Source organism: Mustela nigripes, chromosome 4, assembly GCF_022355385.1.
Source record: "Mustela nigripes isolate SB6536 chromosome 4, MUSNIG.SB6536, whole genome shotgun sequence".
In the NCBI taxonomy this organism is placed as follows: domain Eukaryota; kingdom Metazoa; phylum Chordata; class Mammalia; order Carnivora; family Mustelidae; genus Mustela; species Mustela nigripes.
In genome coordinates, this window is record NC_081560.1 from 137,868,938 (window position 1) to 137,888,919 (window position 19,982).

General features: G+C 55.6%; 1 protein-coding gene across 2 annotated transcripts in view; it reads left to right on the forward strand.

The window, feature by feature from the left end:
- CDH23 (cadherin related 23) overlaps positions 1-19,982 on the forward strand; it is a 394,117-nt gene that overhangs the window by 308,923 nt on the left and 65,212 nt on the right. Inside the window, exons 30-36 of one of the 2 annotated variants that reach the window (XM_059397665.1) lie at positions 1,934-2,069; positions 3,607-3,995; positions 5,109-5,210; positions 9,217-9,366; positions 10,569-10,697; positions 11,632-11,760; positions 12,371-12,598. In XM_059397665.1, coding sequence (XP_059253648.1) covers positions 1,934-2,069; positions 3,607-3,995; positions 5,109-5,210; positions 9,217-9,366; positions 10,569-10,697; positions 11,632-11,760; positions 12,371-12,598 — 1,263 coding nt within the window. Of the gene's footprint in view, positions 1-1,933; positions 2,070-3,606; positions 3,996-5,108; positions 5,211-9,216; positions 9,367-10,568; positions 10,698-11,631; positions 11,761-12,370; positions 12,599-19,982 lie in introns of those variants that run through there. The other variant, XM_059397664.1, reaches the window with a different exon arrangement.

A 19,982-nucleotide genomic window follows, 5' to 3' on the forward strand; every position in this document is an offset into this window, starting at 1 on the left:
TGAGTTCCCGAAATTCATCCATGCAAATTCCCCCCACACCCACCCCACCCAGGATCTTCCCAGCCAAGTTCTTGGTGAAGCCAAACTTAGAAAGTTCCGGCTTATGAACAGCTGTGCTCTGGGGTGGGCACTTTAATTTGCATAGTGGGTTCTAGATGTCTGGACATGAAAATGTGATGATGCAACAGGGCTGCAAGAAACCCCAAGAGCCAGGAAGATAGAGAAAACTTTACTCCTATATGGCTCCCCTCCCCCTAACTCTGTAACACCCCCACCACCACCACTGCTAATGTTCTCCACTGGCCAGGCCTCCCGTTCCGCTACAGAAGGCCCCTCACTTCTCCAGCAAATTCCCAGCTAAGCCCAGGAGAGGAGCCAGGGCTGATCCCAAAGGTGGTGATTAATCAGAAATCCAATATTCGTGTTGTCGATTGTGCTGTGGCCCCTGCCATGACACCGGTGAGCTTGTGTGAAATCTGTGTTGCACACTTTTGCCCGTGCTCTATTTGCCGCTTCCACACTGCTGGCAAGCTCCTGCTGACCCTGATTCTCTCAGGCTGGAAGGAGGTGGTCTCCTGTTTCGAGGCCAGCTCATCCCTAGCATAGCGCCAAAAGGAATAGGGGTTGGTGGACTGAGAACCAGGAGGGCCCCCTTCTCTTTCCTGCCCCTTCAGTTACCATGAGGCCTTGGATAAGTCCCTCCCCATCCCTGAGCCTCCATCCCCCAATCTGGGAGAGCCAGGGGCCCTGAGCCTCCTTGTGGCTCCTTAAGCATCAACAATGTACGACACCCTCCCCTCCCCTACCACCCTGGTCTCTGGGCAAGACCCTCCCTGTGCTCCTGAGTGTATGTGAGGGGCAGGGGCAGGCGCTGTAACCAAAAAAAAAAAAAAAAAATTGCTGTGACCCAGATCTCTCTCCATGACATTTTTCTTCTGTTATGCGAGACCTGTTTTTTAAAGAACAATTAGAAAGCACAAATAAGTGGTGATGGAAATGATGCCTAATCCCACCATTCAGATAGAGCTGCTCTCTTGGCCAGGCTCCTGAAAACAAATCCTGGGACAAGAGTTGATAGGAAGATAATAAGCAGGAAGTGTCCCCAGGAAAAGCTGGAAGGGGTGCAAGACCAGGGAAGGAAAGGCAACCAGGGAACTTTGACTCAGCCCCGTGGGGAGCCCTGGAGAGAATCACTGCCACTAGCCAGTCAGGGCTGAGGAAGCGGAGTATGGAGTCCACACCCATCAGTCTCGGGTAAGGGCTGCCCCAGGGGACATAATTCCCAGGCACTCCCAGCTCTCTGGGTGTGTGTGTTCCAACAGCCTGGGTGGGGTGGGGTGGGGTGAGTGTGTCTCCCTCACCACCCCCCCACTCCCTACCCCTGCCCCCCGCCACCAAGAGCCATGGTGGTCTCTGGCTGCTGGCAGAGAGAAGCCCCAGAGAAAGTGCCCGATAATCTAGAGGGGTCTGAGTACGGACGTTCTCTGCTCCAGTCATAATGAACATTTTTGTGTCTATGTTCCCAGATAGACTTTGATATTCAAATGGGGTCCCTTCAGCCTTTTTAAGCACTTTTGCTAAGACTGGCTCATTTCGTCTTTCTGCCAACCCTGGACGTGGCCCAGAGCATGATTTACAAGGTTGATCTATTACTGTTGCCTAGCTGAGCAACTCGATGGTCCAGAAGAGTCACTAATCAGTCACAGGTTCCCATAGGGTTAGGAGCAATGCCAGGAGGAAGATCAAGTGATGTTTGAGCCCCCGCTCCATGCCTGGTGCTGTGCCAGGTGGGGGTGTTTGGTGGCTGACCATCGGGAGCTCCCCACTGGCCCAGCAGAACAGTGATCGCACATGCAGGCCTAGAAGGGCCAGCCCTGGGCTTCTCCAGTCTCCACCCCACCTTGACCTTCCGCCCCTGGTCTGACTCTGACAGGTGATCGTGTATGTGGAGGACGTCAACGATGAGGCCCCCGTGTTCACACAGCAGCAGTATAGCCGCCTGGGGCTTCGAGAGACCGCAGGGGTCGGCACGTCAGTCATCGTCGTCCGAGCCACAGATCGAGACACCGGTGAGTCCGGCTTTCCCCAGAGTCACCCTCTGCAGCTTGTCCCTCCCACTCTTGCAGGGCCTGTCATCCTCAGGGTGCCGCAGGCTCCCCCATTCAGCAGGTCCCAAGCTGGGGAGGGGCTCTAGGGACAGTGCTGGTGGCATCTGCCCCAGAAGTCCAGGCCTAGAAGGACTGGAGTCAGGGAGCTATCCCAGTCTCTGGAAGGAGGGAGGGGAGGCTCTGAGATTGGAAAGTCTAGGTTTCTCGCTGGAGGAGCCGGTAGCTCCTGGCTAGCCTTTGGCTGGAGGCTGGGCAGGGCTGGGGCAGGCAAAGGACTTGTCACACACAGCCTCACCAGCCAGCAGCAGCTCCATGTCCTGTGGGCCTTGCTCAGGGCCTGGCATATGCAGGCTTCACAAGGGGCAGTGTTCTGGGGTGCTCTAAGGGCAGCCGGGACCTCACCAAGGACCCCAAGCCTGACAGATAGCCACAGCTGGCAGTGCAAAGCAAAGGAGAATGTGACCAGGTCCCGGCAGCCATCTTCATGGGCCCGGCTATTTGGGCCTCTGCTCCAGGCCAGAAATGCAGCCAGAGTGGAGCTCTTTCCTGGGGGTCCACTGCCCCCCTGGAGAGGCTCCCCGAGCTGCTCCCTAGGTCCCAGCTCCGGCCCTTCCCTCATGTCTGCCCCTCTGAGTATCCCCAGCCCCGCTGGGGCACAGGATGGGGTGATGTGGGGGGAGTGGCCTGAAAACTCTCAGATCTGCCGTCCCTTATGGATCATATTTATACAATTCGGGCCACATATGTCACTGTTGACCAATGGTTCGTGGCTTTTTCTGGGTCAGGAATCCTTTTGAGAAATTCATGAGAGCTGTGTGTCCATCCCTAGAAGAATGCACATCCATTCTGAGTTCAGCAAATGATTTCAAGGACGTCTGGGATTTCCTGAGCGGTTTTATGGCCACTCCCCTGGAAGTCTGTGGACCTCAGCTAAAGAATCCCAACTTGAGCTCCTGGTTGGAGAATATACCAAGGCCGAGGGATTTGAGGTGGAGAAGTGGGGAGGACGGGGGAAGGTGTCCCTGGTGCTAGCACCCTTCAGCTGGAGGGACCAAATGGAGTCATGGCCACTTCAGAGGATGCTGCCCTTGTCCAGTACTTTCTAGATGAGAGCTCCCCTTACAAGAGCTCCCTGATTTCCCCACTGCTACTAGTCCAAATACCTAAGGCGGGGGTAGGGGTCAGTACTTGAGCTTGAATTTGAGGCTCCAGAAGCAGAACAGAATCCCTCCAGCACATCTCTCATGCCAAGGCCAAGCCCCAGAGGGGTTGCGTGTGTTAGGCCTTGCTGTCTGCGTAGACCCTGGCCCCATCCTCTGTCACTTCTCTCGGGGCAACCCAACCCCCACAAGTGGGGAGACAGTACACACTGGGCAGGCCAGCCAGGGCCACTCACCTGGTCCCCGGGGCCAATAGCAGCTGTGCCGTGAGCAGCCTGGAAAGCCGCACGGCCATCCCACCCCCATCTGGGACTGCACACTCTTGTGTCCTCCTGCAGGGGACGGCGGCCTGGTGAATTACCGCATCCTGTCTGGGGCCGAGGGCAAGTTTGAGATTGATGAGAGCACAGGGCTCATCATCACCGTGGATTACCTGGACTATGAGACCAAAACCAGCTACCTGATGAACGTCTCTGCCACCGACCAGGCCCCCCCCTTCAACCAGGGCTTCTGCAGTGTCTACATCACACTCCTCAATGAGCTGGACGAGGCTGTGCAGTTCTCCAACGCCTCCTATGAGGCGGCCATCTTGGAGAACCTGGCCCTCGGCACTGAGATCGTGCGGGTCCAGGCCTACTCCATCGACAACCTCAACCAGATCACCTACCGCTTCGACGCCTATACCAGCGCCCAGGCCAAAGCCCTCTTCCAGATAGATGCCATCACGGTGAGGGGGGCTGAGAGCAGGCGCAGCAAGGGCTCTCCCTAGGTCTAGGAAGCCCAGTCCTTTTGAAGCTAACCAACATTTCTTCTTCTTTTTTTTTTTTTTAAATATTTTATTCATTTATTTGACAGAGAGAGAGATCACAAGTAGGCAGAGAGGCAGGCGGGAGAGGGGGGGAAGCAGGCTCCCTGCTGAGCAGAGAGCCCATTGCGGGCCTGGATCCCAGGACCCTGAGATCATGACCTGAGCTGAAGGCAGAGACTTAACCCACTGAGCCACCCAGGCGCCCCCAAACCAACATTTTTCAAGCTCCTTCTGTATGCACAGCACTGTCCTCTTTGTCAAAGAGTGTCTTTGAGATAAATACCCCTGTGCAGCATCCCTCCCGATACTCAGGGGTAAGACAAGGTTTATACCTAGGCAAACTGGTAACCTTGTTATGAGACAATGAGAGCTGTGCAATTCATCACATTTCTCTTTTTACCTTGGCTGTTAGGAAGCTCAGATATAACTTGTTTCATCATACTCGTTAGTCTTAGCTAACCAGCAGCTAGGCTCTTATCTGCTATCTGGGTCTTACTCTTCCATCTCTGGTTGGCTGTGTCTTTTATCAGACTCCCTTCTTTGAAAATAGGCAAAGTATGAATCACTGTGGGGTATAGGTCTTATCCCAAGGAATACTGGGATCACAAAGATGAATGAGACCCTTCCCAGCCCTCAAAGAGTTGGTAAACCGGGAGGAGAAGTGGGAATAATCAGGGATGTGCATCCATCTGAGCACCCCAGGGGAGGATGTGAAAAGAGCTACGATACAGGAATGGAGCCCTGAGGCCCAAAGGAGAGAGATCTTACCTGGCTGGGGAAGCAGGCAGCCTACACAGACGAGGTGGCGTCTGAGTGAGATTTGAGAAAGAAGTAGGATTTAAGCCGACAGAGCTCTGGGGAGATGTTCCGCCGGGCAGAGGGAGTGATGTGGAAGGTGGGAAAGTGGGTCGGATGTTGGGGATTCACAAGGGGAGTCTGCTTTGACTGGAGCACGGGACTGCTTGGGGGCAGGGCGGCCTCTGCCCCCAGAGTATAATGATGTCACTCTCCTCTCTGGTCCCCTCCCCGCAGGGTGTGGTCACCGTCAAGGGCCTGGTGGACCGGGAAAAGGGTGACTTCTACACCTTGACGGTGGTGGCAGACGACGGTGGCCCCAAGGTGGACTCCACTGTGGTGAGTGGGACCCCGGGTGAGAGCCCCACAGGTAGAGCCCGTCACCGCCCCAAGGCACCCCAAAACATACATCTTCACAGGCTACCCCATACCCGGGGCAGGCTGTGGGTGAAGATTTGGGCCACCCAGGGACAGTGCTATGGCCATAATGCCACACCTTCGTGGGCAGCCCGGGCTAGGGATGAGACTCCAGACTGGTTGGGGGGCAGCACACCCCCGCTGGGAGGTGGCTGGGAGAGCTGCAGACTGCTAACCGTTCCTACCCTTGCCTTTTCTCTCCCTTGGCCTCCTGCCGGCTCTGACTACAGAAGGTGAGTGGCCTGTGGCCTGGGGCTGTCCTGGGGCAGTGCCAGCTCCATCTCTGTAAGGCACTGCACCTCCCTGCCTCCCCCGCAGCAGGTTCCTACCCAGACCCTTCACAACCACTTCAGCCCCAGCCCCTCTTGGACATGTTCCCCAGGTCCAGCTCTGCCTTTCCTGCCAGCCAGTGGCATCTGGAGCTGGGGCAGGGGGTGGGCACTAGCAAGGAGCAGGTGGGACACACAGTGAAAGGAACAGAGAGGCTTCATCCCAGCTCTGCTGTGTGACACAAGCAAGTTGCTCAACTTCTCTGTGTTTCTCTTCCTTGGATCTAAAGTGAGGATGATCCCAGCAGCCCTGAAGCTGGCCGGAGGATAAGAAGCCCTTTGTAAACTAGGCCCCAAGGAGCATATGATGGGAGTGGCACCTGCAAAGGGGGACCTCACCCTCTCTTGGGGGTTTGGGGAAAGAACATATTATGTTAGGGTACATGGGAAGTGGAGCCTGCAGTGCCGGGGCCTGGAGTGTGCTGGGCAAGGGCTGCCACAGGCACAGTGAATCACTGTCCTCAAGGACTCTAGGGCGGGAACACCACGGGCTCAGGACATTTGGAGGAGGATGACCACTGAAGCCAGAGGTGTCAGGCAAAGGTCTTAGGGGGGTGAGGGGTGGGGGAGGCAGGCAGAGGACCTCAGGCTCAGGGTTGAAATGGGGGTGGGCCCGAGAGGGAGGGGTCTACCAGGTGGGCATCCTGCAGCAATATTAACAGGATATTAACAGTACCTTGAGCGTGGGCCGCAGCTGGTCCGGTCTGAGGCCATCTGTGGATCACTTGGGGCGTCCGGCTAACCCACAGCCTTGGTTATAGCTACACTCTCACTCCCAACTGGGTCCCTATCACATTAACCTAGAGGGACAGAAATCAACTGACTGTCCAGGCTAAGAGCCCAAGGCAGCTGCTTGGGGGGTCTCTGCACCACTGCTTGCTAGAGGTGCTTAGTTCCAGTGGCCCTGGTTGTGACCTAGTTGTATCCCAAAGCCCCCTCCATCCACAGGGCCAGCCTGGGGGGTAGGGAGACCAAGAGTAGCCATGAGCTGCATAGCTCCCCGTGGCCCCCCAGTGCTCCCAGAGGGTAACCGCTGAGCAGAACCCTCAGTGGTGGATACTAGGCGGGCACCGTGTCCCGCACCTCCCAGCTCAGGCTCCTGGCCACCCCAGCTGGAGGAGCTGAGGCTCAGGTTAAATGGGGCCCTCTCATTGGGCCTCGGAAGCCTTATCTGTAAAATGGGCCCAGTTGCAGCTCTCCCCTCATTTTGATGGGGAGTCGGGATGCTGAGGCCGGGTGGATGCTGATAAGCAGCCAGGATGGCCAGGTTGCTCCCCACCAAGGCTCCTGGAGCCTGTCTGTAGATGAGGCAACCCTCTTCCTCTGCCTAGACCGCTGGGGGCACCCTAAGCACACGCCCTGTATCTCCATAATCACTAAACCCTCTTCCAGGAAGCAGGACCTATGGGTTTTTGCTTTGCCCTGGCTTCCTCCCAGGCCCCGGGGCCCACTGCCCTAAATACAGCAGCCCTGTTGGCACCAGGCACTCATTGCTGGAGATGCTAGGGTGAAGCAGCCCGAGGGGCCTTTTAAAGGTAGCACCATTTCCTCTGCAAGGCCGGAACCCCCAAACCACAGCTCACCTACACCTGACTCCTCCCTGACCCCGGCAGCCCCCATGGGCCCTGGGGGGGGTGGGGAGGCAGCAGGAAGGGGCACCCGTGGACAGGCTCTCGAATAATGCCTTCACACCCCTGGGGCCAGGAGAAGATGATCTGGACCATGAGGCCCTGGGTGGGAACACAGACCCAGATCTAATCCTATGGATTAGCCCTACTGCTGAGGCTGACTCTGCTGCCGGGAGCACCTCACAAACAGCATCACAGTGGTAATCCTAGAGGAAATACCCACTGTGTGCCTGGCTCTGGGCTGGGCTCAGAGCACAACAGGAAACTGTAATTAGACATAGTCCCTGCTTTCACAGACATAAGATACAGTAGGAGAGGGTTGTTGATTAAGTTACCACACCAGTCAGTATATGCTACAGGAGAAAGTCTATAATAAGACGTCTGGGAAATCGAGGAGGGCTTCCCTGAGGAAGTGACTCAGGCTGAGATCTGCAGAAAGCACAGACATTTACCCAACCAAGAAGGAAGCACATAAAGGCAGAGGGAATAGCGTATGCAAAAGCTCTGTGGTGGGACAAAGCCCAGGAAGTCTGGACAAGGTCTTGAGCCGAGCAAAAGAGTTTGGAGGAGTTAGAGCACAGAGGCCTTGTTTGGTTCTGCCCTAGGAATAGCGTGGTGGGCATTACTGGGCCCATTTCACAGATGAGCAGACTGGGGCTCTGGGACATCACGGAACACCCTGAGCAAAATCATGAGGGATGGGCAAAGCCTTGGAGTATGAGAGCATGCCAATCTCCCAGGCACGAAGCAGGATGGGGACCACCTTTACCACCCCTGACCTTTTCTTTTGTTCATTCATTCCCCAAGGCATCCCAATGCTGTATGTGTTTTTGTCTATACTTTCAACTAAGGAAGTGGAAAATCAGAGAGGTTGAATCATTTTTTCCCAAGTCGCACAGCTAGTAAATGGGGGAGTTGGTCGTGCTGCCAAGCCTGGGCTGCTTGTCCTGCTTGTCCTATTTTTAGGGAGCTACTGACAGCTCCCTAAAAATATGGAGGCATGGCTAGGATGGAGAAGAAGGAAGACCTGATTGGGGGGCGGGGAGGATGAAAGGGGTCTCCTATGTGGCAGCGATGTTCCCCAGGCTCCCCATGGGGGCCCCTATATGCCGCCTGGGAGCCCTTGTACCCCAGGCTCAGGGAGGGAGAGGATGAGGTCTGGCTTGGGGCAGGGCCGTGGGAGCAAGCCCCTCCTGGGATTCCCCAAACCTGAGCCCCTCCCACCCTACCTGAACCTTCCCGTCCATGAGCCTAAGGGGCACTCTTGGCCATCTGTGGGTTGAAAGCTACAGAATACAAAACAATATGCCCTTTGCATGCAATTTGCACATTCCCAGTTTATATCTGATCATGGAAATTCCTCCCCTCTCCCCACTGGGACCACCAGGCTACCTCATGGCCCCCTCTTGTTCCAAAGCCCCAGTTCCGTCCCTGTAATCCAGATGCGCCAGCGAAGAGGCCTTTGGGCAAGATCTGGCTGCCAGATGTGTTTTGACCAGCTGGCACATAAGTTTTTCCTTTAATTTTTATTAATCACCACATAATTCCTCATAAAAATCTGGATTCCGAGTTCCTTTTGAAAAACAGGAAGCTCTATCGATGCCAAGCTGGCATTCCTCAGTGTATTTTTTTTTTTTTTTTTTTTTTTTTTTTTGCTGAGTAGCCTCTGTCCCCTTTAGCCAAGGCCCATGCCTTCCAGTGCTCAGCCCTACCACCACTAAGTCCTCCCTGGACTCTACCCTGCTGTGCTGGCCCCAGCATTTGAGTGGGTGCGGCCCTCCCCCATCCCACGGCTATGGGAAATGTGCTCAACACCTCCAAGTCCTGATCGGCCCAGGCAAGCCCTGAACGCTAGCTGACTTTCTAGAACTCTCAGCTCTGGGCCCCTGTGCACCCACGGTGGGAGCCTGGTGTTTGGAGTCAGGAAGCAGAAGGAGGCGGTGGGTCTCTGGCTGCCTTCCCCACCCCCAGGTCTACATCACGGTGCTAGATGAGAACGACAACAGTCCCCGGTTTGACTTCACCTCCGACTCGGCCGTCAGCGTGCCTGAGGACTGCCCCGTGGGCCAGCTTGTGGCCACCCTCAAGGCCCGGGACCCTGACGCCGGCAGCAATGGGCAGGTGCGTGCCAAGTAAAATGCTGCCTCTTCCGTGTCTTAAGGAGGCTCCCGTAGCCTCTCCCACTAGAGGAGGGATGGCCAGGCTCCACCCAGCCCCAGGTGCACAGCCCTGCCCTCACCCTGCTCCATGGTCAAGGAGAGAAGAGGAGGCAGAGCTGTGCAGGCTGTTGGCCCTGCCTGGGTACGTGAACATGGGGTACGAAGGCTGGCTCCAGCTCAGCCCCTGACAGCAAGCTGAGAGCAGAGGGCGTTCATCCTTCCTGCTGACTCCTTTGTCACCTGATCCACAAACCTCTCAGCATCTCGGCCCTGTGTGCCAGGCCTTCCCACATGGCCCCAGGTCTCAGAGAGGATAGGCTTCTCCTCCTCCCAGCTTTGGGGGACCTGTGCCATGGCAGGAAGTGCTCCCTCCACACACACTCCACGTTTGGAGGCCCAGTGCACAAGGAGGACGGGTGGTAGACTGTATTAGTCTTCCCGCTGCTTTAATCAAGTGACATGTTTGAGGAGGTTCCCACCATTTAAAAATGGCTTGCTTGTTTAGGGTCCCTGTGGGGCTCTGCTGGTTAAGCAGCCTTCTCTTAATTTTGGCTCAGATCATGACCTCAAGATCATGAGATCAAGCCCCTCATTGGGTTCCACACAGACCATGGAGCTTGCTTAAGATTCTCTCTCCTCTCCCTCTGCCCTCCCCACATCCCGCAAAGATGGCTTGTACACCTCTTGGGGAGGCAGTAGCTTTAGGATCAGAAGCACAGGCATTCAAATCTTCATTCTCTTAGTCATTTGCAAGCTGTGTAACCTTGGCCAATTGTTGCCTGTTTCTGAGCCTCCTGTCTGCAAACTGGAAAGAGCATCTCCTGACCATTGCTGTGAGGGCCAGATGCAGCCCATGTCCCAGCAGGGCCCCCAGAAGTCTCAGTGCCGCCCCACCTCTGTCCTGGGAAACGTCTGTGCTGCAGGACTCATACCCACTCTTCTGGCCCCTAGGCTGGTAATGCTGACCTCTCTTACCCCAGGAACCTGCCACAGGTCCCGTGCTGCCTTGGTGGGCCTACAGCACACATTTTCTACCTCTGCATCAAATGTTCTCTTTTCAAATGCCCTTACCGAGCAGAGGGCCTGGGAGGGCAGGGGAGGGACCATCAGCCTGACCTGTGGCCTGTGCTCCTCACTTTCTCGTACACCCCCCCCCCCCCACAGGTGGTCTTCTCCCTGGCCTCTGGCAACGTCGCCGGGGCCTTTGATATCGTCACCACCAATTACTCCATTGGTGAAGTGTTTGTGGCCAGGCCTCTGGACAGAGAAGAGCTAGACCACTACATCCTCAAGGTGAGAAACACCCCCTGAGCCGGGGATCTCTGCTGACCTTCCAGGAGAGAGCTTGGCACAGCCTGGCAGTTGGCTTCCCATGTCTCTGGTCCCCAGGGCGGGAAGCAGCAGAGGTGTCTGTCCCTATTATAGGAGCCAGGAGAGAAGGCCTGGCAGAGCTGATAGAGCCCTGACTCTTCCACAGGCAGTATGACTTTGGGCAAGTTGTTCACTCTCCCTGGGCCTTGGTTTCCCCTCTTGTGCAATGGGTAGAAGAACCCCTCCCTGGCCAGCCTCTGCCTTGGTGAGAAACAAGCACAAGTGTGAGGAGTCCCGGAGGCCACCATTATTGCTGAGCTGCTGTGGCTGGCCTGCTCCCTGTGACTCCGGGGACCCCAGGGCTGCATTCCTGCAGGGCTCTAAGCCTGGAGAGCCCTTTCACTGCTCCTCAGGCATCCAGGAAGGATTTGGGGTCCCAGGGACAGGCCTGGGCTGTGGGGAAAACTCTAGTTCATTGCCGAAAAGGTTAGGGGAGGCTTTCTCTATCTGCCAGGGTTCAGATAGGAGTGCGTGGAACAGAGTTATTTGAAGCTAAAAGCAGGAGCCCGGGGTCTGGTCACAGGCCCAGGTCATGGTCAAGGGCTGGCATAGACCAGAATACAGTCCAGGGTAGGACCAGAAGGTAAAGACTGGACACACCAGAACCAGATTCCGAATGATGGTTCCATGTCAGACAACAATTGGGCAAGGATTGTTTGCAGCATGGGGCGGAAGAAAAAAATTCCAGGGAGAGCCCAGGGCTGGCAGACCACCCACGGGCAGGGATGGACCCAAGCGTCTCTCTGCCCTACTGGTCCTCCGCACTGGACAGACTGCCCTTTCAGACTCCATATTCCAGGTTCTTCCCCTTCCTTTAACCCTGAATCCAGTCTCCTCTCTCCTCTCCCCACTCCAGGTTGTAGCGTCTGACCGTGGTACCCCTCCACGGAAGAAGGACCACATCCTACAGGTGACCATTCTGGATGTCAATGACAACCCTCCAGTGATCGAGAGCCCTTTAGGGTACAATGTCAGTGTGAACGAGGTGAGGACAGCTCTTGTGTCCGGATAGCTGGATGTCCAGGGTGGGCAGTGGGTGTGAGTGACCGTGAAGCACCCGTGTAAGGGTCTGCTTGGACCGCTGGGCTCTCAGACCCTGCAGGTGGGGGCGTGTCCTGGTCATTCACAATTCCAGCCCTAATGCCAGCTCCTGGGATGCAGTCGTTTTTTGCAGGAGGTGTGAAGAGGAGACAGGAGGAGAGAGAAAGCGGGAAATGGGATTAATCCCCTGGAGAGCTGCTTTTAAACAAGACAGTGCATTTACTACTCATTCTTAAGACTGAGGCACTGAGGGAAATTTTTTCCCCAGCATTGCTGGGTGTCAGGCCAGGTTGGACGTCCGAGAAAGCAGGATAGGAGAGGGGTTTAAAGGCCGGGTCTCAGACCAGCCTTCCAAGAGTCAGACCTGGGCTCTGCCACAGACAGGCAGTGTGACCTTTCTCTGTACCTCAGTTTTCTCATCTGTAAATGGGGATAGCATCCTATCTAACTGCCAGGGCTGCCAAGAAGAGTCTGTGAAGTCACATAGCCTTGCATATAGTGGGTGCCCACAGCATGCTCACCACCGACAGCCCCCTTTCCTGCTCTCCCTGCAGAACGTGGGCGGGGGTACTGCTGTGGTCCAGGTGAGAGCCACCGACCGTGACATCGGGATCAACAGCGTGCTGTCCTACTATATCACTGAGGGCAATGAGGATATGACCTTCCGCATGGACCGGATCAGTGGTGAGATCTCCACGCGGCCAGCCCCGCCCGACCGTGAGCACCGGAGCTTCTACCACCTGGTGGTGACGGTGGAGGACGAAGGCACCCCCACCCTGTCGGTGAGCCGTGGAGGCAGATGCAGGGAGGGGAGGGTGCTTGAAGGACCCGCCTTCTGTAGGGGGTGGGAGTGGCATGTCCGAGGTGGGTGAATCTTTGACAAGTCCTTTGTTGTGCCTTTAGAAGGTCCACCTCTGTGTATTTATAGAGGACCTGCGCATGTGTTTGTGGAGGACCTGCGTGTGTTTGTGGAGGACCCGCACGTGCAGAACTCATGTGCTTGTCATCCTGTATCTGTAACCACTCAGAGTCTCTGTTCAGCCCTCTTTGGTCCAGCAGTTCTATGGGATGGTGCAGAGCGAGCCCACACCTTGGGGCCTGGCCAACCCTCACTCTACCTGCCAAGCCGTGTGCCTGCGAGCATGCATTCACCCACACTCTGTACCAGACAGGAAAGGCGCCCTCTGGCCCCTTCCCCTCTGTCACTTTGATGTGACACACTGTTGCAATATGTCCATGTCGGAAGGGACTGATGCTCTTGGTCCCGTCTGGTGCTTGAATGGACAAGGTCCCGCCCAAGGCAACGTGGGAGGTTTGCAAGGTTGGAGAAGGAGGCGCGCCCTGCGGTACTGGATGGCGAGATGGTCTGGGGGCGATGGGCCGGGGTGGGAGCCGTGTGCCCATCAAGGGGGTGAAGTTTGGAGTCAGGAGCGCTGTGAGCTGGCTGTGCAATCACCAGCAAGTTGGAACCTCTCGGGATGCGGTCTCGTCATCCGGAAAAGGGAGGTGATGTCTCCTCTTAGGTGGTGTCTGGGGAATTGAGTGAGCTCGTGTCTGCAGAAGTGCTCAGTAGACCCTGAGGAGGAGGACTGTGTCAGATGCATGTGGCCGCGATAATGCCGCAGTGCAAACCAAACCACATGCAGGGATGAACGCAATCACTGATTTGGCGCCAACTCTGCAGACTGGCGATTTAGACCTGGTTTAGCTGGGCTCCCGCCTATGTGGGGTTGCGGGGGGCAGCTGTGTATCATTAGATGACTGGGGTTTGGGGGGTCATCCACCTATCGGCCGGGGTGACAGGGCCACCTGTGTCTCCTCTTCCAGAAGGCTAGCCCATGCTTATTCAAGTGGAGCTAGCAAGGGTCCAAGAGGGACAGTGGGAGCATGCAGGGCCTCTTGAATCCAGGCTTGGAACTGGAATGAGGTTGTTTCTAGCACATTCTGTTGACCAAAGCAAGTCACAAAGCCAGTCCAGGTTCAAGGTGTGGAAAACTCCACCCTCTCTTTTGGAGGAACAAGTTGCAAATGAATTTTAAAAAGTGTGGATACAGGGAGGTATAAAGGATTGGGGACATTTTTGTGCTCTGTCCACCCTAGGAACCTGATCATTAATGAGGCCTCAGCCCTGTCCCTTGGTCCCTGATGGGAGACTCTGCTAGACCCCTCCCCCTTGGCAGCAGCCCTATGGACTATGGAGTCAGAGTAGGCCTGGGCTGGGCTGTCTATCTGGACTGTCTCTGGGGAGGAAGATGGAATTTGACCAATCCCAGGAAACCACATTCTGAGATGCCAAGGGTATGAGACTGGCTGTGGGCACACCCTGGGTGGACATCCTTAGCTCCAGAGTGGCCAGGTGTCCCCACTAATCACTTTCGCCATCCCCACCCAGTGAGCCAGAGACATATTTACAAGACACATATGACTACTCGAGGGGGGGACATGTAGGGCTATCCATTACTTTAGTGACATGGAAGGACTCAGTTTTGACAAACCCTCTCTACCTGTACCTAGCTTCAGGGCAAATCACCATCCCAGTCATCTCCCAGTGGCATTTAGCGACATGTTTGGCTACAAGTGATAGATACTTAACTCAAGTCATCAACAAATCAGGATGCATTTTATACACGTAACAGAAATTCTAGAGAGAATTACAAATGTTAGTTTTGTGCTCTGTGATGTCAAAGCTAATGCCTCTTGAGCTTTCCCCCATGGCTGCATGATGGCTGCTAAAGCACCAACCATCATGTCAGCATTCAAGGCAGGAAATGACAACACAAAGAACTATGCAAGCCACTTCTGCCCCTTTATCAAGAAAGCAAAATTTTTTTTCCAGAACTACTTTCCACAGTTCTGCTTATGTCTGTGGCCAGAAAAGATTCACATGGGCACCCTCACTCCAAAGGAGATTGGAAAAAAATGATAGGATTGTCAGAACTGGCTTATTATGTGGGAGCCTGATATATCACTGCCTCTGACAAAAGCAGAGCTTGTTAACGAGGGAAGGGTAGAGAACAGATCTGGGGTGGAAAACTGAGAGCCTGTGCTGCTTCTTGTCCTGACCAGCGAACACACCAATTTCACCCCTGCTCCCCCCTTCCCTACACTTCAAAGCCCTGGAGTTTCCTGGGGAGGCAGTCAGTGAGACCCAGGACATTCGGAGACACTGAGTTTTACAGGTGACATCTGGCTTCCTTTTGGTCTTCAGAAGAAATGACAATTGGGGAAATGTGAAATCACCCCGGCCACATTTAACCACCAGGAATGGGTGGGCCGCTACTCAAGCAGTTCCTACAGAACTTGGGACTGGTCCCTGTGGCCAGAAAGAGTTTTCATCTGTTGACAGACACTCTGACCGCCCCCACCCCCAACCACCACCATCAGAGACCCAGCCTAGTCCAGTGGAAACCCATGAACTCTGCCTCCTCACACATGGGTCCCTGACATTTGGGTCCCGCCTTGAAGCCAATCTCAGGCTTCCCAGCTCCCTGCTATGGGACTACGAGAAGTTGGATGGTGAGAGGCATAACCTCCCTTTCTCTGGCTTCCTCATTCTGGCCATCACCAGCTCGGACCCCAGAAAGCACCTTCCAGGTGACTCAATCAGGCCTCGGCTTCCCTGAGGCCATGACCAAGATGATATGTATATGGCTCCTGGGCTATTACACCATGATAGGGACAGACAGCATCAGGGCCAGCTGGGGAAAGATTTACAGGAGACATTTTTTAGGTCAAAAGGAATCTATCAACTTTTTTTTCTGGCTTCTTCAGGTAGAGGAAAGATCCCTGGTATTTGACTTCTGTAAGGGACATGTGACAGTGAAGAATTGCCGGGACCAGAGCAGAGTTGAGAACTGAGCCCTGGAGCGTATCCGTTCATTCATACATTTGTTCGTTTGCTTAGGCAGCCTCCCTGAATGCCCAGTATGTGCCAGGCCCCAGGGATACCCAGAGGAAGCAGTGGTGGTCCCTGCCACCGTAGAAGGTAGCCGAGGAAGGGACGCAGTGAGGGTCTCCGGGTTCAGAGGCCAACATGCGGATGGGCCTGCATTCAGGAGCACTAACAAGGGCTCGGGAAAGGCTTCTTGGAGGAGGTGATGCCTGGGCTGTCTTGTCACTCTGTCATTGTTAGCACAACAAGGCGTATGAGGGACCCAGAGATCCACCTAAACAAAGGCCCAAGAGCAAGAAATGACCAGGGGCGGGTTTGTGGAGCCCGTGGCAGCATTCAGAGCCAAGAGTGTGACTCTATCTATATTTCCTCCTGGTGACATTGCCTCTGGGCTGACATTGCCTATGGGCTGATCGCACCACTTGCCCATGTGCCCCCTCCAGTCCTTCCCAGTACGGCTGAGCCAGGGTGAGGACAGGGCACAAGCTGCCAGCGCCCAGCCATGATGGGCATCTGCCTCCGGGGAGCACTGGACCCACAAAGATTTGCTTCCAGTGATCTGACTGTCCCCTCTAGACAGTGAATCCCCAGAGTCAAACACAAAATTGAGGGTCACCAAGCCAGAGGTGACCAGACGGGGTCCCTTCCTTCCTGTTGCATAGATTTCACTGGATGGCTGTTTGAGAATAGGGTTGTTTTGAGCCCTCCTGCACCAGCCAGAGCCCTGAGCAGCCTCCCAAGGCTCCAGAAAAGGTCACCATGGTCCTAGGGGTGGGCGCCATTCTGCACGTTATCAGTCCAGAGATGCCCGGCAGACCTGCACACCATCTTGTTTCCACCTGCAGTTATCAGCTGGTCCAAGCCAGCCCTCGCTGGCACAGGACCAACCTCACAAGGGCAAGTTAAGGGTCGTTCCTTTATTCTTTCATTCATTCAACACGAAATACGCGCCTGGCCCGTGCCAGAGGCTCGGAAGTCAGACATGAGTTGGGTACAGTCCTGTCCTCAAGGGGCCCCCAGACTAGTGGGGAGATGGACACATAACAGAGAGTTACCACTTGGTGATGTGATGAAGTGCCAGGAACTTGGAGCCAGGAGCCCGGGAAGGTTTTCAGGATAAGACATCACTTGTGTTTGTGACTTCCGGAGTGAAGTTCTCTTAGCAAGTGGCCTGGTATTCAGCTACCAAGAGAAATCTTGTATCTGAGCCCTCCTATCCTTTCATTTGACCCTGGCCCCCTCCCCCCAATTTCCTGTGAACCGTACATTCCTGTCCCCACCCAGCTCTCAGCCCTGTATCACCCAGAGCTAAGAACAGCTGTGTAGCAGGGGGCATCCGGACCAACCCAGGCCTGTCACACAATGGTGTGCCACCCAGCCAGGGGAAGTCATTGTACGGCTTCTGCTCTCTGGCTAGCTTCAGGCTGCAGGCAAGGGAGGCCAGGCTGGGGGGAGGGGTCTAAGGGGCTATCAGGGAGGCCTCTGCAAGAGGAAGGGCCGGGCCTGGGGAGGAAGGGCGGAAGGCAACTGGGAGGTCAGGAGCTGAGCCCCAGTCACAGAGGCACCTTGGCAGGAGGATGAAGATGGGGGGAGGGCCTGTCAGGGGGACCTCCCTGCCACACAAATCCCAGCCAACCAGCTCTGGCATCTCAGGCTGGTGGGAACCTGCAGAAGTCACCTGTCCAGGGAGGACAGTGATCACCCCCCACCCACTTGCTGGTCCAAGAGTTGCCAGCGGTAGCCTAGAGAAAGTCTGTGAGCCGGGGACATTGCCCTTGGCAGCTGACCTCCTATCTCTAAGGCCAAGAGCTCTTCTGTGTATTAAACTTCGACCCCGCTGCTTCCGCTGGCTCAAGCTCAGGAAGCCCCAGCCTGGCCCCTTCCCTGTGCTGCACACCGAGTTAAGCCAGCCTTCTCTGGCCCAGCATGGTGATGTTCAAATCCTTCCCTTGCCCTGCGTCTTGAGGGCTGTCCTGCAGCAGCTCAAATGTGCCGTGTGCAACCTGTTCAGGGCCTCCCAGAGACCCTGGGGCTCTCTGGTCAGCTAGGAGCATCTTCCTTCCCCTCCACCATGATAAGCAAGCACAGGCCCTCGTGCCCACCAGGAGTCCTGTGGCTTCAGGGATGCCAGGCAGAAAGGGGAGTGGCAAGAATGAAGCAAAGGAAAGGGAACCATGGGCTTGTGGGCCCAGGTTCACCGCCCCCCCCCACCCCGACCCCCGGCCCTGGTCCTGGGAGGTTCTGAGTCTTGGCCTCTGATGCCATTCAGTTCAGTGAAGAGGAAGGAGCACAGGCCTGAGAAGCAGAAGACCCAGGTCTTAGTCCCAGTTCCACATTCACTTTTTGTCACAAGACACAAATGTTTTGGAGCCTCGGTTTTCCTGCGCATAAAATGGACACAGTAAAGCCTCCCAGCATTATCTGGTGGGGGAGGGGGAATCCAAAAAGTGATAACATTAACACGTGTAAGTGTTTTGGAAAACACAGTATTCTAACAGAAAAGGCCAACAGATAACCCACCAGCTGCCACTTCTCCATCAGGTGCCCGGGGCACGTGGCTAGCTGATGTCAGCATTTTCTCCTTAAGCTACATTGCTACTTCAGAATCCGTCCCAACATGTATTTTAGGAAGTAAGACCACTAGATCAGAATGGCGAGACAGAATGAAACCTTTGCCCCCCGCCTGCACAAGCTCAGGACATCACGTTGCTCTTCAGGAGATCCCACCAAGCACGGACAGAACCGCTAAGAAGCGGAGCTGGTGGGAAGCCAGAGGGGGGCCCTGGGAGGGGTCCAGAGAACAGGACCCTGGCATCCTGGTTCAACCCCTCACCCCATGGCTATGCTTCAGCTGTCAGCTCTGAGACTGGGTGCGGAGGATAGCCTGTTATCGGACCCACTACCCTGTTGGAACTCCTGGAATAGTTAGGGAGACTAGCATCCGTACAGGAAAGAGAGGCAACTGTGCCAAGCAGGCCCAGGGATTACCCAGTGGAAGGGCTAGATGACCAGTGCCCTCTGTGGGCTGGGACACCCGCCAAGCTGGACTGTGAGTGCCTACTTCTCAAGAGGCCTTTGCACCTGGTGTCCCGGCAGGCAACCCCAGTCCCTTTCTACCCCCTGCTATGTCCCTGGACCTCCCTGAGAAATCACAGTCAGACCAGCCTTGGGGAGCTCTAGCTGACACTCAGGAAGGCCCCTTCCAGGAAGCAATGCCCAAGCTGGGATGGAGAATGACTGGACCTCTCTGTAGGCCGTCTCTCTACGATGCATTCCTGAGACAGAGCCCTCACAGGAGAAAGCAGTGCCTTGGCTCCTTGACTCCAGAGCTGGGCTTTTGAGAAGCAGGCCCCCAAGTTCCTGCATACCTACCCCAGCGCCCCTCATCACTGACCCCCCCAGGCAGGGCCAGCCCAATCCAACACGTGGGCCCCCCGTGGGCCCCACAACATGTGTTCAGAGCATCAACTCCCCTCCATTGGTCTCTCCCTTGGAGGGAATAAAGGCAGGTTGTCTTTATTAAATGGGAGCATGAGAAGGTTACAGGAATGATGACCCTTATAATTCCTGATCTATTTCTTAACAGTAACTTGGGGCATCAAAGCACAGATTTCCTTCTGAGGGCCTCAGCCAGTGCCGTGATCCATTGGCCTCCTGCCTCGGTCTCACCCTGCCTGGCCAACTCTCCGGAGGCCCCAGTGTCCCTCCCAGCCCCTTGAGAGGCAGGTGCGATGATCCCAGGGCACCTCCACCCCACCCCCAGGCGAGTCTAGGGGGCTCCTTGGCCTCCTGCCCCTCCTCCTTAGCAGCAGGGAGGATGTCTTCGGGGCCCTGGGGGCGGAGCGTGTGGTCCAGGATAAAGATGGAGCCTGGAGCTCAGAGTAAATTTCACTGAAAACAGGAAACCACGAAGCTGCGATGTGCTCACTTGTAAGGGTCCAGAGAAGAAGATCTCGAGGCCACACAGGAGGAAGCTGGGGAGGAAGTGTGGTGGCTTTCTGCTCTGGGGCCTCCTCCCTCTCTCGCTCCCTCCCTCCACACAGCAGCAGCCAGTCTTGGGGTCTGGCAGCCAAATTCTCAGAAACTATATCTGCCTAGAGGTCAAAAGCTGAGGGATGGGCCAGACCAGCCTCCCCCTAGGGCAGGAGCACTCTTTCTGAACTGGGGGATGGGAGGTGGGTCTGGTCTGTAGGCTTTTCCTTCAATCCTAGGGGTAGTCAAGCTCAGCCTGGAGCATGTATCACCCTGCCCATCTCTGCCATGGGCCCTCAAGA